Source organism: Sebastes umbrosus, chromosome 23, assembly GCF_015220745.1.
Source record: "Sebastes umbrosus isolate fSebUmb1 chromosome 23, fSebUmb1.pri, whole genome shotgun sequence".
NCBI classification, from domain to species: Eukaryota; Metazoa; Chordata; class Actinopteri; order Perciformes; family Sebastidae; genus Sebastes; species Sebastes umbrosus.
Window position 1 is genome coordinate 8,694,912 of NC_051291.1, and position 18,141 is coordinate 8,713,052.

The window sequence follows — 18,141 nt, forward strand, 5'->3', positions numbered from 1 at the left end:
GTATTGATTGCCTCCTCCCGCAGGTTGGCTCCGTCCCAGCCGTTAGAGACGAAGCCTGTCAACCTCTGCCAGCCCGTCGTCATGGATCCAGGTAATCAACCGCCGCGTTACACATGATTTATCTCCAGTAATTAATGCTAATGAGCTGCTGTGATGAGAGTTAAAGGGAAACCCTCGACCTCAGTTTGTGATGCTCACTATTTAGTTTGTGTTTCTTCAGACATGAATCTGGTTGAAAGGAAAGAAGAGGGAAGGAGAGGAGAAGGAGAAGGAGATGGAAGGAAAGAAAAGGAGAAGGAAGGAAAGGAAAGAATAGGGAAGGAAAGGAGAAGGGAAGGAAGGAAAGAAAAGAAGAGGGAAGGAAAGGAGAGGAGAAGGAAAGAAAGAAAAGGAGAAGGAAGGAGAGAGAAGGGAAGGAAAGGAGAAAAGAAGGAATGAAAGGAAAGGAGGAGGAAGGAAAGGAAAGGAGATGGAAGGAAAGGAGAGGAGAGGTAAGGGAAGGAAAGGAAAGGAGGAGAAGGAAGGAAAGAAAAGGTGAAGGAAGGAAGGAAAAGGAGATGAAAAAGAAGGAAAGAAAATGAGAAGAAAGGAGAGAGAAGGGAAGGAAAGGAGAAAAGAAGGAAGGAAAGGAAAGGAGAGGAGAAGGGAGGAAAGAAAAGGAGAGGAGAAAGAAGGAAAGGAGAGCAGAAGGACGGAAAGAAAAGGTGAAGGAAGGAAGGGAAAGAAGAGGGAAGGAAAGGAAAGGAGAAGAGAAGGAAGGAAAGAAAAGGAGAGGGAAAGAAAGGAAAGAAGAGGGAAGTGAAGGAAAGAAAAGGTGAAGGGAAGGAAAGGAAAGAAGAGGGAAGGAAAGAAAAGGAGAGGAGAAAGAAGGAAAGGGGAGGAGAAGGAAGGAAAGAAAGAAAAGGAAAAGGTAGGGAAGGAAAGGAAAGGAGAGGAGAAGGAAAGAAGAGGGAAGGGAAGGAAAGGAAAGAAAAGTGGAAGGGTAGGAAAGAAAAGGAGAAGGAAGGAAAGGAAAAGGAGAAAGAAAGAAAGGAAATGAGAAGAAAGGAAAGGAGAGGGAAGGGGAGGAAAAGGAAGGAAAGGAAAGGAGAGGAAACAGGCTTTAGTGTTCCTTTTGGCAGCACCGTCCAGAGTACCACTGTGTCGTCTCCATGTAGGAGATGAAAGTGATCCTGACGGCGTAGTAAATTATCTCGGTGAGGAAACGCCTCAGACACAACAACAGAATAATGTTTTGTTATTAACGAACACAAAGAGCAGCTACAACAACACGCAGCTAGTTTGTCCTGTTGAGCCTCATTTCCTCTTTTTCCTCACATAAAACAATACACTAGAAAAATAACACAAATGATTGGTTTCCCTGCGTGCTCATTGAACGGTGCTGCAAAGGAAATCGTCATTTATCACTAATGAATTAGAGGAAACTGAAACATGAGATTTTACTGTTGCTGCTCTCAAACCACTACTACGTTCTGTATCTGGATAGTTATCAGCTGGAAGCAGAAAAATACACCCACAGACTAAAACACAGAGCCAGGCTTTTTTTAATCCATGTTATCGTGTTTTAAAGCGAGCCTCTCCTTAAAGAAAATTACATTTTTTTGTCTTATCTTTGTAGTTCTGTCCAGTTTCTGTTAATCATGTTAAGACGCAGCTTTAAAACTAAGTGCATTTAGAGGTGAAATGAACGTATATGTCGACAAGTTCACCTGTTGTAAACATCTGACCTTTAGTGGGTATTCTTTGTGCACATTTTTACACTACAAAAGGACAAATAAATCTCAATATGTGCCTAAAATAACTGACCAAATTTATGTGGTGCATGCCCGAGCAAGGTTAGGTGTATTTTTGGATGCATTTCAGCAGAACGTGGAAGATATAGTGTTGTGTTTATATGTAAACAACATGTATGTTGAAGCACAAAGAGAGCGATGTTTGTTTCCAGGAGACCCTTGCCCTCTTTTTTTTTTTTTCCCCAAGTTCCCCCGTTTAAAAACCACCCACTCGCTCATGCATATTCATCCCCTCACCTAATTACTATTCACCCCTAGCGGTGCGGTTCCAGGTGCCGGCTGCAGGAAGGGCGGAGTGCAGATTTGTTATGTCGACCCTCATTTATCTCCGAGCGGGGGGGGAGTCACATGAACAGGACGTACTTTTAGACTTTACATTCACCTCTGTGGTGAAATGCACAGAGTCAAATACTACTGATATACAAGAATATAACATAAATAATAAGAAAATGCAATTTTTTAGGCCGAAAAATAGCATTAAAAGAACAAAGCATGCACTGTTAAAGGCCCTTCTCCAACTGCATCTTACTCTGGCTTCCTACATGAACACACAATTTCCTGCCTAAGTAGCAATAGTTATTTCATATTTCTATATGTGTTGTTTTTCTCTGTGCTCTTTCTTACTGGTTTAGAGTGGGCGGGGTTCAGTTGGGAAAATGTGATGACAGTTGTTTGTGAGATTGTTTGTCACCGTCTATAAAAATCTGATCGAACCACACCCACACAGTCCTGATGAAGCAGATTAGCTGAGTTTTAGAGTGTTAAACTCTTTATAAATAATACCTAAATATGATTTTTTTCCGCGTACATAACGGCAGTTGTTGCATATTTAATTATTAACATTTAATGTTATAGACATATCACATTTTCAGGGGTATTTTCAGACATTCAAGTGCAGGGATCCAAGTGCACAACACTAAATACAAGTGTAAACGACCACCAAAACACATTGTGATCCGATCACTCAAACCACATGCTGAGACGGTCTGGGGCACATTGGACCATGTTTCTTTAGTAGCGTAAATGTTAATGCGTCCTGCTCATAGACTGTATATAAGAAGTGGATGTAGTCACCGTGATGTCACCCATTGGTTTGTGGCCTACGGTTTTGAAGCCTCGAGTTCGGCATTTTGTGTCCGTCAGCATCTTGTTTTTTTGCAAGCAGAAGTGACACGAGAGGGTGAAGAACAATGCATTTATTGTTTTTGTAGAATGAATTCATCAAGTTGTATTTGGAGTGCGTTTTCAAGGCGTCACATTTGGATGCCGTGACACAGTTATTGGGCTTATACTGCATTTGTTGTATATGAGGTAAAGGGAGATAAAAGAGTTAAAATGTACTTATTACTTATTTGTTTCATATTTTTTGGGGGGTTTTAAAAGAGGAGATTATTGACCTAAGTTTATATTCCTGTTTGTGGTCTTGTCTCTATCCCAGGCTCAGCCAATGGCAGATACTGCTGCTCCAAGATTTTTGTCAACCACCGCTGTTTCTCAGGACCCTACCTCAACAAGGGACGCATCGCCGAGCTGCCGCAGGCCGTCGGGCCCGGAAAATGCACGCTGGTCCTCAAAGAGGTGGGCTGATGTCTGGAGCATGGGGGGGAGGCGGAGAGGAGCAGGTTTAATCAAAGACTTACACACTTTCAAAGAGAGAGGAGGGCCGACAGAGACGGAGAGGGGGGGGAGGAGGTGAAAGATGGCGGGTGAGACAGCGATGTCTTGTTAGCCACCTGCAGTTTCCCAGCAGTGCCTTCATTTTAATGTGAGGAGCTGTCAGTCAAGTGTGTTTACACACACACACACACACCGCCAGCGCCGCGCAGCAAAACAGCCTCTTAATTTCTCCAGAGACTTTCTGGATGTGTGCGAGCATGTCAGGAGTCCATGGTTTTGTAAAGACGACTCTGATCTGCGTTTGTCCTCCTTCATGTTTGTGCAGTCACTTTTTTCTTGAGAATTGTTGAGTAGTTTATTTTGCGTTTTGTTTTCGCCTCCAGCTGCTGAGCATGCTGATCAACGCCGCCTACAAGCCCGGACGAGTCCTGAAGGAGCTGCAGGAGCTGGAGGATCAGAGCTGGGACTGCCAAGAGGAGACCCTCAAAGCCAAGTGAGGAAACCAAAAAACTACGAAGTGAAGGAGAACAGATTGTTTGATTTACTGGTTCTGGTCATTTTCAGGGGCAATTAAGTCATATAATAACAAGCCCTTCTGGTTTATAAATCACAATAAATCAAACTATGACCACATCTTCCTCAAACATCAGCAGCAGGCCTCAGAAGAGCCTGTTGTTTTTCTTCTCTCTGTCCCTACGAGTCCAGTTTGCCCCCCTCCGTTGAATTTTGTGTTATTTTTATGCGTTTATGTGAGGTCTGCTGCTGGCTGCACGGAGCCAAATTATTCCACAGCTTCAGGCTGCTTCGTGCTCTCTTGTTTTCTAATCAAAAAACGGCCCCGCTTTTTTTTTTTTTTTTTCTCTGGCTGAAACGAGAAAGACTCGTCCAGTCATAGGTTCTTGGTGAGTCACCTGGGTCGGGCTGCGGAGCACAGAGATCACATTCATGCACCAATGTTTTGACAACTCGACAAAGGAGTTACTTTTGATTTTCTGCTGCCCAGAGAGCCGAGTCATCCGAGGGGACTTGTTGGCAGCTCTGATCACACAGAGAGTTAATTATCGCGGGAGGAAAATGTGTTTTTTTTGGGGCTGACTTTACATTGATTATTAGGACATGTATTAGTCAATTAGTTTCTCAACAGGAGATTAATCAGCAACAATTCTGATGATTTATTTAATCGTTTAAAGTTGTTTATCAAAGAAACATTTGATTCTCAAAAGTGTGATTTGCTGCTTTTCATTGTTTTTATATCATTGTAAACTTAATATCTTTGGGTTTTGGACTGTTGCTCAGACAAAATAAGACATTTTATACACTAAATGGTTAATCAAATTATAAAAAAAAAATAGTTATCCTCCAATCTATTTGTGTGCATGCTTTCGGGTTTTCCATTCGTCCTACTCTCGTGAACACCTGGAGGGAATTTCTTCAAATTTTGCATAAACATCTTCTTGGACTCAAGGATGAACTCATTAGATTTTGGTGGTTAAAGGTCACTGTGACCTCACAAAACACGTTTTGGGCTATAACTCAGTTTTCTTTTGGGGGGAAACTTGTATTGCTTTATTCTTTCTCTTTGTTGTTTATTAGTGCGGATTAAAACCAGAGAAAAAGAACAACAAATCTTATTAAGGCTTTAGCCTGTAGATATAATCTCATCTTTAATCTGGGTCTGTTGTTTGGATGTTTAAGAAGTCAGTCACATCAGATTGCAGGTCAGATTTGTCCTTGAACGCTGCCAACAGATCAGTTCCTCCTTCCTAACCTTCGCCATTAGATGGGAGATTGCAGAATCGACCCTCCGCTCTCCTGGATAATCCTCAATCAACCATCTGAATTCACTAAAACAGCCCACTTTCACATCATAAAACTGCGCCGCCAATCATCATTCATTGTGGTCGAGTGCTTTTGATGGATTACCGTTTCATTATTCATTGTTCTCATAAATAAAAAGTCTGACAATGTCACGACATCCCTCCCTCAGATATAAAGGGAAAACCTATCGCTCCACCATCCGGATCGTCCGCCTCGCAGACCAGATCCCAGAGTTCTGCCGTAAGGTGTGCGTGAAGCTGCAGTGCTGCCCGAACCTCTTCAACCCCGTCTTCGTCACCGACAAGTGCCCAGAGAACTGCTCCGTTCAGACCAAAACCAAATACAGTGAGTCTCTGTAATTAAACGCATCACTTCCTGCACCACAGCTATGAGGAAGACTCCAAATCAAAGCTTAAGTGTATAATTGCCTCTGATGAGTAGCTAGGACTTTGTGTTTTTGGGGGGGTGTATTGTTTTCAACATCTGCTGTGCGTCCGCAGCTTATTACTATGGGAAGAAGAGGAAGCTGTCCAAGCCGACGGGAGGAGAGGAGGCGGCGGAGGGAGACCTGGCCAAGCCGGCGCGCCGCAGGAAGAAGAGGAAAGCTATCTTTGTGCAGAAGAAGAGACGCTCGTCCGCTGTGGACTACACTGCTGGCTCGCCGCAGGTTAGATCACACTTCTTCCATAACTTTCACCACCATAACTTTCATATTTAAGAACTCAAATACTGGCCAAAGAACCAAAACAAGTTTCTCCAGGTATATATTTGTTAGTTTGCTAAATAACTACCTGAATAAAAACAGTGGAGAGTCAATAAGAGACTCTAGTAGAGCTTAATGAATCTGGGTCTCGAAGCGGCTATTGGAACCCAACACCAAACGTATCTAACTCCTATCCACACTCTCAGTAGAAACTTGAAACTCTTGAGGACAACATGAGTCATCCCAAACGTCACTTACAAGGAACTTCAGACTAATCTCACTTCTGTTCCTGCCCAGCTCAAATATCTCCTCCTGTGTGACACCAATAAGACACCAGCGAAGCCTCACTGGATCAAGTTTCACCAACACTTTGGTTGTTTGTCTGTTGTCAAGCATTTTATAAAAACATTTAAACAAAATATTGTTCATGGGGCAAAGAACAGCTGATTAATTTTAATACCAATTGGCCAAAATATGGTAATAAAGTAGGCATTGTTTCTCACAAAACCTGACCTTTTAATGTTGGCTACATCAATAATGATTTAGTGTCTAAATATTTGGATCTCTACAGGTACACAACAGAAATAAGTTGATGTTGCATTGTTATATTTGATCATGAGTATCATCTAGTTGACATATACAGTATATCTAAAATGAAAGATCCATTTAAATGGGTTGCTAAATTAATAAAAATCCGCATTAAAATGGATTTTGTCTGCTGTGATGATGATATTTAAATAGCTCAGAACAACTGAGGTATATCAAACAGCACAAAGAGTTTTAGTAACGTTGATTTTAAATGATTTCTAGAGCAACAAGTGAACGGCGTCTGAGGTCTTGCCACCACCAGACTGAAGCCAAAACACAATATCTGTCTGACTCTGAGCCTTTCCTTCCTCCCTCAGGACAGCGACGAGGATGAGGAGATGATGGCGTTGCAGTCGGGCAGCGAAGGCACCAGCTCGGAGCCACGCGAGGACCACACCGACGCCTCCTCCGTGGAGGTGACCAGCAGCCGCCCTCGCCGAGCCGTGACGCTGCGCAGGGCCTTCAGCGTCGGCAACACTACGGGCAGCCACGAGGCCCCCGAGGGCCGCAGGAGGTCGACTCGCTCGCTGTCGGCGTACAACCAGAACACCAAGTACCAGCCGCCCAAAGGACAAGACATGCAGGTGCAGACAGAGAGACGGCACACTGATGCAGGTTCAAGCCGCACAGTGGTCAGTAACGAGGGTTAGTGTGTCCGGTTTAGTGACACAATTCAAATCAATGAGTAAAATAAGTTAACTTAACTTGATACCTTTAAGGTATTGACCGAAATAACCACGTACCATGAGGTATCAAAACTTCTCTGGTCGAACGATACCTGCATTCGATCCTTTTTGTGCCCAGAGCTAGAAAAAAATATATTTTTTTATGGTTTTGCTTGCAGCCAATCACCACAAGCGTTCTTCGATTTAATGCGATGTATGATTAGCCTACAACCGCAGAAGCTACAACCCATACAGCCTGTGGTGTTTAGTGTGCTGAGATGCCACCAAGACGTTTCGAAAGTATGGCTTTACTACACGCTTGATCGGCGTATGATCAAAATAAACGCGGTGGTGATGCCATTTTACGCAACTGAATGCTTCCATTCACATCATCTTCAACGGGACTCTCGCAAATCATTTCAACGGCAACCAAGCAGAGAAATCGTCCGCATAGTGTACAGCATAGTTTTGAGAGCTGCTTTTTTTTTTTTTTAAATCTGGGTTGATTGAATTAAACATTTCAGTCGCTATTGACGGTAGCTTGGCTATTTAAAAATGTTGGGTTTGCACAGGATGTCCTGCTAGTGACGATTCTCTCTGACCAACCAGTGGCCCGTAGTATTTTAACTCCACCTTCTAGTATCGGCTCAGCTCGCTTGAAACCTCGACCGAAGTAGTACCAAGAATGGAGCAGTTCGATTGGTACCATCCACCACTTTAGCTAATGGAAACGTGAAAATAACCATTCTAATATGTAATGAACTGAACTGAACGGAACTAGACTGCTTGGTGGAAACGTGCCAATAAACTAATTTGTGTCTGGTCGCAAAGTGAACGATAAAATGTAAACAACTACTTATTATTTAACAGTCATATAATGACTGCACAATGCAGCCTGTACAGCATTGTACGACATATTCAACTAGTGGTGCTACAATTATCAATAAATCTACAGCGACTTCACCAAGTAACACATCAGCAGAGGAGGATGGATCCAGCTTTAGACTGAAATAAATGAGGGATTAATTCAGTACATGTGTTTGTGATTCTGTAACTGACAGTGTGTGTGTTTTATGTGTGTGTGTGTGTCAGGTGGAGGAAGAGGAGGGTCAGCTGGTTTTGGACAGAAATCCTCTGGAGTGGAGCGTAGACGAGGTCGTTCAGTTTATCAACTCTACTGACTGTGCATCCCTGGCCAACATCTTCCAGGAGCAGGTAATAATAATAATAATGAATTTAATTTATATAGCACACTTTAAACTATACTTACTTACTTGTGAGGACACTTCTTGTCCTCCTATCATCCCGACTACATGCCTTACTCTCTTACTAACCAGACAAAAAGGACCAAATACTACTTTAGTAAAAGAGCACACACGCGGTCACACAATTGTTCAGATCATCTCTGAAGTAAGAAAGAAGTAAATTTACTCTCCTCGCCTTTTTCCCCCACTGCTTTCTAGTTACAACACATTGAGCCAATATTTGTATTTTACTACAGCATCAGATATCAGGAGGTCAGTCACCACCCTGAGTGTTTGATTACATATTTCTCCAGCTCATGACGTCCCATGAGTCTGACAACATGCCGACCAAAATCCTTTCTCTTTCTTCATGTTTAGGGTTTATTGTTTTCAAATTGTTTGTTTAAAAGAAAATTAAAGATGCAACAATTAATCAATCAGTAATTAATCCTTAGGTTTTCTAGTTTTATATGATAACAGCATCTTAACTCTAGCTTTAAAACGGAGCCCGCAAATACCTCTGAAAGATCGATTGCGTTAATGTGTTAAAGAAATTAGTGTCGTTAAAACGAATTAGTGCTAACACGTTATTATTGCGTTAACTTTGACAGCCTTAATTCAAGCATAAAATTTCAGAAAACTTGTAATACAAAAACTAATTCTCTTCATGATGATATCTTAAATATGTTACTCTATTCACCTGTAGCATCTCCCCTTAACTTCAGTAAATAACATATTTTTGCAGTATGAAAGATAATCTTTGGCTCCAAAAGGACGCTAAAAAAACATCTTTCTCTTGAAACAATTGTTGGTAAAGAATGGTGGTAAAGTGGTAAAATGCTGAGGGAATAAAGTCAAATAAAAAAGAAAAATGTGAGCTTCAAAAGCCAGAATCAGCGGAACTGTTCTCTCTTTAAATATTTAAATATTTCTGTGTATCTTTTCCTGTGCAGGACATCGACGGTCAGGCCCTCCTGTTGCTAACTCTGCCCACCGTACAGGAATGTATGGACCTGAAGCTCGGCCCGGCCATCAAGCTGTGTCACCAGATAGAGCGCGTCAAGGTGGCGTTTTACAGACAGTACGCCAACTGATCAAGGAGCAGCACGACTGGGAACTGTTGGATTAGCTGCCTCCTCGTGGAACGTTTTGGATATGTGGAGTTTACGTGCAACAAGAAGGGATATTTTCTGGAGCGGTTGCGTTTGAAAAGCACAAACTAAGTTACAACAGGAGGAGGTTTCCCTACGAGACGTTGAAGGATTAATTTCTGGGATACCGTCGGTGTGAAAATGTGATGCAGTACAAAAACTTCCCTACTGCCGACTCCGGCAGACGAAAACACATTGGAGTGGATTTACCGATCTGTGAAGAAGTTATTATGAGAAGAAGCTGAGGACTCGGTTCTGAAGACATTTGTGTTGATTTATTACTTTTCATTTCCATTTCATTTGTGATAGAGGAGCATTATAGCTTTTAAGTTAAAAAAAAAAAAGAATTATTGACCATAAAGAGTTTTTCCCTTTTTTTTGTGTGACATGATTGGTTCTGAAAAAAATATATTTGAAAGTATTTAACAAACCAAGAAGTAATATATTTGAAATATTTATTGTTATCCTTATTTATAAGGAGTAATCTATTTGGATTTAGAGAATTGATCAGTTATATAATTATGTCCACATTAACTCCTTTTCTGCTGGAACAAACCCCTAAAAGTTATTTCACAAACAGAAACAGAATCTACATTTATTTAGATTTACACTTTGTGTTCATAAGAGGAAAAAGCAGAAGATAAGCCCTTCTAAAATACTTTGTGTTGTGTTGCTCACTTCTCATTGTTACAATCACATGAAACAATCATGTAAACTATTTTGTGTCCATCTATGCAAATGTGTTGCAGATATTTTTGATAAGTAAGAAAATAAATTTCTATTGATTTTTTATCTGTTTGGTATGAACTTTCTTTCACAATACGACCATGTGTCGAAATTGCATACTAACTAGGGGTGGGGGAAAAAATAAATACAGCACAGTATCACGATATTTTTCGTGGTAATATTGTATCGATACATGAACGTCAAGTATTTTTAATTATATAAACTATTAACCTCTTAACAATCCGACGACCTGCCGCTATTCTGTCTTTCAGAGGTCGTCGCTTAGTCTTAGCTAGAGCGAAGATACCGGTATCATATGAAACTACAAAACCTAAGGAATCCATTGGTACCAACCATGTCATGTTAGCTTGTTGGGAAGGAGGTTAAATAACGCTCCAACGCACATTATATTTATTGTCACATTAACCAATAAACTACCAGCTACGATGGGCCGACTGCACACCACCCACCAGTCAGTTTTAACTCCTAAACTCACTCACTCACTCTTCTTCATCCCCTATGGGACATAATGCTTCAATGAGCTCTCTCCATTGCATTCTGTCCTTGGCAGCATGTTGGGCCACTCCCCATGACAGGTTCATCTTGTCCAGCTCCTGTATCACAGTTCTGTGCCAGGTGGATTTTGGCCTCCCGGGTTTTCTTTTGCCTGGTGGTGTCCATCTTAAGGCGACTCTCGGGATCCGGTCCTGCTCCATTCTCAGCACATAGCCTAGCCATCTCAGACGTCTGTGTGTAATTTCCTTGGTGATGCTCCAGCTACCGTTTTTTTTTGTACAGTTGGTGGTTGGAGATTTTGTTCGGCCAAAAGATCTGGCATATTCGTCTGAGGCATCCATTGTGAAAAACTTCCACTTTCCTCATATCGGTTTTGATCACTCGCCAGCTCTCTTAACTCCTAAACACTGCCTGAAAACCGGTTAACAAGCAAAAAGAGAAGTTGAAATCGAATAATTATATAAGTAAGGGATAATGTACAGCGAGCCGGTCATTGTCGTGAAAGAAGGTATATTTAGAGCGAGCAAGCGCGAGCCCGACGCTGACTTTCGTTGATTTCACGGCCACAGGTGTCGCTGTTAAGAAGCATTTCTGAAAGTTACAAATAGTCCCTTTAAGAAATCAATATTTTGACACTATACAGTACGCCAGAGTCCGACATCAGAGATGCGCCCATAGCAACGGTCTGCTATACATAGCAACAGTCTGTTATACAGAAATAACAGAGCGCCGTGATTGACCAATCAGAATCGAGTATTCAACACAGCCGTGTAATGAAACCATTTATCCATTACTACTTTACAGTGTTAAATAACCGCTATTAATCAATTCATAAAAACATATTTAGAAAATTATGGGTGAGGATGATGATGGGACATAATGCTGTTTCATTATACACCCATTTAGTCTAAATAATTTAATATTTTCACCTATTTTGCATCCCCTAAGGTTGCCTCAAATAAAATAATTTATCATTTGTTGAGAAGTAGTACCAAAGCAGCCATATTCTTGTTATGTTCCCACTTTAACAGTGGGCATAGAGACTGAATGATGTTTTTTACATTATAAATAACTGATAGAAACTATAGATCTACTCATTAATTTGTTACACTTCAACAAACTCTTTTGGTGCTTCATCTTCAACTGACACTTCAACGGCTGTAAGTGCTTTAATTTGAAGTACAACTCCCACAACATCTCAAGTGCAAACAATTAACCTTTTAAGACATTTTATCTTGTTTACAGTGTTTGCACCCGCAACTTAAAGCACAAACGAGCACACTTTTTCCTGTTCAGCCTGAACTCTCTGTTTACAGATGGCTTATTAGCAGTAATTACTTTCGAGAGTTGCTACACCATTTCTGTGCAGAAGAGCTCTTCATATGTGAAGCCACAGTTGTGACAAAGAGGATGAAGGGTTAACTGAGGCTCCTTTATGCATGGTGAGAATATAGGAAGTCAGACATCACTGTGGTTAACAGAACAAACACAGTGATGCACAAAGTCACAGTTAAAGAGGAACCACACTCATCTCTGCTGCTCTGTTGAAACTCTGTTCAAACGCCAACTAACGCCAACAGCCGTTTATTCTTTCATCATTTAGACGTTACAACTGAATTATAAAACGATTATGAAGGAGTCTGAATAATTACTAAGTAATATAAGTTATATAATTATAGCATGTAGCTTTGCATTATAGCATTGGAATTACTTGAGAAAAATGCATATAAAAAAGCCAAAGGTACTTGCACCCTAGGGGGTACTCCTGCAGTTGTTAAAAGTAATGGATAAATGGTTGAAATAATTAGTTAAAGATAATGGATAAATGGTTGTAAAAGTTAGTTAAAGGTAATGAATAAAACGGCTGTAATAGTTAGCTAAAAGTAATGGCTAAATTGTCGCAAAAGTTAGCTAAAATAATGGATAAATGGTTGGAATAGTTAGTTAAAGATAATGGATAAATGGTTGGAATAGTTAGTTAAAGATAATGGATAAATGGTGCAAAAGTTAGCTAAAAGTAATGGATAAATGGTGTAAAAGTTTGCTAAAAGTAATGGATAAATGGTGTAAAAGTTTGCTAAAAGTAATGGATAAATGGTGTAAAAGTTTGCTAAAAGTAATGGATAAATGGTGTAAAAGTTTGCTAAAAGTAATGGATAAATGGTGTAAAAGTTTGCTAAAAGTAATGGATAAATGGTGTAAAAGTTTGCTAAAAGTAATGGATAAATGGTGTAAAAGTTTGCTAAAAGTAATGGATAAATGGTGTAAAAGTTTGCTAAAAATAATGGATAAATGGTTGAAATAATTAGTTAAAGTTAATGGATAAAACAGTTGAAACAGTTAGTTAAAAGTAATGGATAAATGGGTGAAATAATTAGTTAAAGGTAATGGATAAATGGTGTAAAAGTTAGCTGAAAGTAATGGATAAATGGTTGTAAAAGTTAGTTAAAGGTAATGGATAAAAAGGTTGTAATAATTAGTTAAAAGAAATGGATAAATTGTGTAAAAGTTAGCTAAAAGTAATAGATGATATAGTAGTAGTAGTACAACTGCCAACTTGACTAAATTACCTAAACATTGACAGCTACATTGTGTGACAATATTAACTTTTTTATGATGAAAAGTGTGAAATAACCGTTTTAAAGTGAATTCAAATGAACACATGGAACATGACACATGGTGTCGATGACGATGGGTACTTGATTTCATATCACAAGGTTGTGGTAACATATCCGGTAAAACTGACTAATACATGGAGCTGGACTTAAGTCATAAAATTGGTCATAGGATCATTACTTTTAGAGACATAAACAAACAAATAACTATTTCAATATGTGAACAGTGAGTAGTGGGAGGTTGATTGACATAAATCATGATGGTTTATAAATTTACTTTTTCTAAACTTATTCTGTGGTACCAAAATAAACATGCAGCCTTGACAGACGCTAATGTATTCCACAAAAACCAGACAGAGCAATTACACATGAAATGAGACGCTGTTTTCAAAACAAAACAAAGCAAAATGCCACCGAGTACAAAAACAGAAATTGAAGTGTGTAAACAAAAGCAGCGATTTATCTCTTTCCCTTGAAATAAAATGTCTTTTCAAACAAAGGGTATGAATGCGAAGCTCTCATAAATCCTTCCATAAAGTTATAATCCTTCATTCAAAGGCTACTTAGGAGTATATGTAGATTTAGTCACGTTTATTCAAGCATTATTTAAACAGGGTTGGTTGGCTGAGCAGACGTGCTTTTACAGCAACACCCTGTTAAATAAACAGAATAATGTGAAAAGACCTGGCACAAACTGAATGATAAAAAGGAAAGCAGTTACAGGTATGACGAGATTACAGATTACTCCATGACACCAGTGTGCTAACAGTAAAATCAGTCTTTCCTAAACTATTAGTTGACCCAATAATCTTGACTCAAGGTCTACTTACTAGAGTTTCTCTAGCAGCAATCTCTTTTTAGATAATTTTCTAAACTACTATTTTTAAGGTCAAGAATAAACTCACTCACATCAGTTTTGTTTTGATGTTGCTGAAGCATCAGTAGAATTGAGTATTGTTATTTTAGCTGATATAATACCTGAAGTTTGGTACTGAGAAAATCACCTTACTTTGAGAAATGTAAAAATATTTTTTTTCCATTTAGCAAAGGACTATAAAGTCATTAAATGTTGGATGTTGTCTTCACACAAGTGCACTTTTAACTAAACAATATGGTCTAAAATTGCTAAATATTTGATAAAAATTATTAACTATTTGATCTCAAAGAAGCTTAACCTCTCATCCTAAGTAGAAAAAACTAAATTATGAATCTGACCAGACATTTGATACCTGCTTTCAGTACTTGGCAGGTTTTTGATACACATTTTAGTCTGTATCAAAATAGCATTGAGGTTCGATATCCACACCTAAACATCATTCCAGCGATGTATGTATGTATGTATGTACAGAGCAGAGTTCAGAAGCAGCAGAGATGAGATGCATATGTTCTGGATTGTACCTCATTTGCACGTAGCTTTGGACAAAAGCCAAATGAATAAATGTAAATGTAAGTCAATTCATACTGCTTTGAAGTTGGGAGGCGGTAAACAACCTAGTATTTCAGAAGAAAAGTCCAAAATAATCATAATTTACTAGAACAGAAATTGTATGTATTTTTCTCCCCTGTTGTGTTAATCATCTCGCAACCCATCAGATCATTTTATCGGCACGTCATCGGTATCGGCAGATACAGACTTTAAAATGAAATACTGGCATTTGGCCATGAATATTTCCTCCAGCATGACAGGCCGATAAGATGATGCGTATATGCAGACGACGCATCCGTTTACAAAGCAAAAACCGATCTGCAGCAGTGTGGAGGTACATTGTCTTGGAACTTGTGAAAAAGGTCGAATTTGCTCTGGTTGTGCCCATTTTCAGGATTGTCTGAGAGACAGCATCATCCAACCCTGTTAAAGTTGGATGAATTTTTCAGTTTTCTTAAGTTTCGAACAGGTTACAAACAAATAAATATGGCATGTTTTACATGTAACCTAAGTTGAAGTAGTTTTCTTATTGCCCAGTGAATTTTGAAAAGCATTGTATTTTATGTTTCCATCACAGGAGGCATAATAATATATTAATTCCACTTCTATTTCCAGGTGGAAAAAAATATGTATTGGTATCAGCAATTTACCACAATGAGTTGGAAAACATTGGCTAGATCAGATATTGGTCAATCCAATATCGTGCATCCCGATAACATTTTGTGTTTCCGCTATTCATTCAGTCATGGAGGGCTGCCGACTCAGTTTTTTAGCACGTTCTTTACCTTATATAAAATAATCTCAATGACTTCTATGAAGTGAGGTGCACAGATTTGAGTATTGGAGAGAAAATGGCCTAATAAATGATCACCAGTTTTCAATTATAACAATGAAATTTCTAAGATCTGATTTAAACACCTCCCTGACACCCATGCTAATCTTTTTTTGGAGCAATCTCGGTGCAAAAGTGATGAAATAAAATAACATTATTGTAGTGAATTTGACTCTAGTTTGACAGACTCTAGTTTATCAAACAAAGTGGAATTGAAAACACCGCCTGCAGCAACATTAAAACTGTATATAGGAGATGACGGAGCCATTAGGACGGTCTTTTATTGGCAGAACAGTTCCTGGTGGCAAAATAAAAGAAATCACCCCCTCTGTGTGGCGATGATGTGCTGTTTCATGTAGCAACATAATTGGAGGTAATGCTGCGTTAGTCATGCATGCAGCACATGGCCTGATCTGCTGATTCATTTGCACGGTTCCCAGTGTAACATTAGCCAATGGAAATTCATAAAGGCGGTGATTCACATTCAGAGTGTATTCAGCAGTGTGTCGTGCCTCACCAGCTCTCTGTACGGGAGCAGCTGAATTAATTTAATAGCTTTCTCTCTCTCACACACACACACACAACTCAGACACTTTGTATTGAGTCACTCTGAAAAGCTGCTACCTTATACTGTTGCCTGGCAACCTCATATCAAACGTCCGCTTTGTATGATTTTCCGCCCGGTTGTATGTGAATTCAGACTAAGTCATGACAACGGAGGAGTAAACAGACGGTTTTGATTTAAAGGGAAACCCTGAACGAGAGCAGACGGCGACTTTATGCTTCATATTGATGTAACGGCTCAACGATAATGATGGGAGATCAGATATGTTGTCAGTCATGATGTCAGAATGACTGGTCAAAGATCATCTTTGTTAGAGGAACGATGCGTCAGCGAAACACAGCTCAGCTGGTTTTACTGATCCATTTTTCTTATTCCTGCAGTGGGAAACGAGCCAATCAGACAACTTGACATAATGCCCAAATATTTCCAATATTTCTGCAACATATTTCACTTTCAGCGTAAACTTATGTCGGCAGATAAGTACCAAGAAATTGCAGAAAGATGTTTATTTACTTTATAAAAGTGTCTCCATTGCATAGTTTGTATTGGTGTAAGAAAATATAGATACACTTGAGTATCACGATATTATGTTTATAGATTCTCAAAAACACTACAAATTAGTTTAATTTAATTTAATTTAATTAATATTTTTAATTTACTTTGTTTACCTAAAGAATCCTGCAAGCACTTTATTTAAACTTTTTTTTTTTACTGATATCGGCGAATGTTTTGCTAAGACTGCACAAAAAGTAGTGCTATAATTTTAGATGTTAGAGGGACTCACTGTGATAAATGCAAATGCAGATTCTACTGTTCTGATTTTCCTAAAATTATATTTTTTAAAAATCGCAATATACTGCCTTACTTACAGTATCGCAATATAACACAATACATTAAATTTTAACTCCTGTATCATGATACGTATCGTATCGCCAGATTCTTGCCAATACACACTTTGGAGTCTTCCATAAACTTATTTATGTTCCAAAACATGAAGACATAAATATACAGTATACCTTCCTATAACTATAAAATATATGGGTGTAACGGTAAATATGATTTTGTTGGAATATATGTCAGTAGCAGCTCTATTACTTGTCAGTTTATTCCAGAGGTATTTCCCTGCTGGAAAGTTTCCGAGGCTACATTTCACAAACAAACATGAGACAAAAGAGAGTAACCTGGTTGATTTTCACAAAACACAAAGTCCAGAAGTTGGCAAAACGTCTTCAGTCTTTGGCATGTTGGACATCATATGAAAATATCCTAAGTCATATGATCACAGTAATCAGAATTAAAGTTAATTATTCACTTTGGAAACAGCCTCTATTCTTCTACATGATGAAATATGAACACAATTACACTCAAAACCTCATTCTCAAGGTCTACTCACTAGCTTTTTCCACATCTCATGGTCTTTATCAGTGGATGGAGTTTGCTCAGTTGTGACATGACCTTAGTAAGGAAGCTCAGTTACTTGATAACACATAGTTGTATATGAGGGGAAGTTCATAACCCCTGTCTCTGTTCAAAGGTAATATTTGGCAACTGAGTTATTTCCATCCGCTGAGGAACACGTAAAAAGCGAGGAAGTAGTTTGGCTGCAAAAAGCATGATTTGCTATTGTCAAAAAGAGTAATGTTCTGCATGTATTCTGTTTATTTTAACCTTTTAGAGGCGTAAGGACAGTCTCGCTTGCATTCTTGTTCATCTATTTGAGTTACTGATTCCTAATAAAGATTTATTGCGACATTTTATTAAATCTAAAATAACAAAAATCTCCCTTAAACCACTAAATCAGTAAGAAAAACGGTAACGTTGTTAGTGAAAAACAAGAATGCAATGACCAGAATGCATTGCAGTCAGAGGACATGTTGTGGTA

The 18,141-nt window shown here is 39.1% G+C and overlaps 1 protein-coding gene across 6 annotated transcripts in view; it reads left to right on the plus strand.

Annotated features, from left to right (window-relative positions):
- Nucleotides 1–10,369, plus strand: part of sfmbt2 (Scm like with four mbt domains 2) — a 50,912-nt gene extending 40,543 nt beyond the window's left edge. For 5 of the 6 annotated variants that reach the window (XM_037761166.1, XM_037761169.1, XM_037761165.1 and 2 more), the window contains 8 exons: nt 24–91; nt 3,232–3,371; nt 3,794–3,903; nt 5,398–5,573; nt 5,729–5,895; nt 6,837–7,151; nt 8,277–8,399; nt 9,382–10,369. In XM_037761166.1, the coding sequence (XP_037617094.1) occupies nt 24–91; nt 3,232–3,371; nt 3,794–3,903; nt 5,398–5,573; nt 5,729–5,895; nt 6,837–7,151; nt 8,277–8,399; nt 9,382–9,522 (1,240 nt within the window). In that variant the 3' untranslated portion in view covers nt 9,523–10,369. The remainder of the gene's footprint in view (nt 1–23; nt 92–3,231; nt 3,372–3,793; nt 3,904–5,397; nt 5,574–5,728; nt 5,896–6,836; nt 7,152–8,276; nt 8,400–9,381) is intronic. The other variant, XM_037761171.1, reaches the window with a different exon arrangement.
- The last annotated feature ends 7,772 nt before the right edge of the window (nt 10,370–18,141 follow it).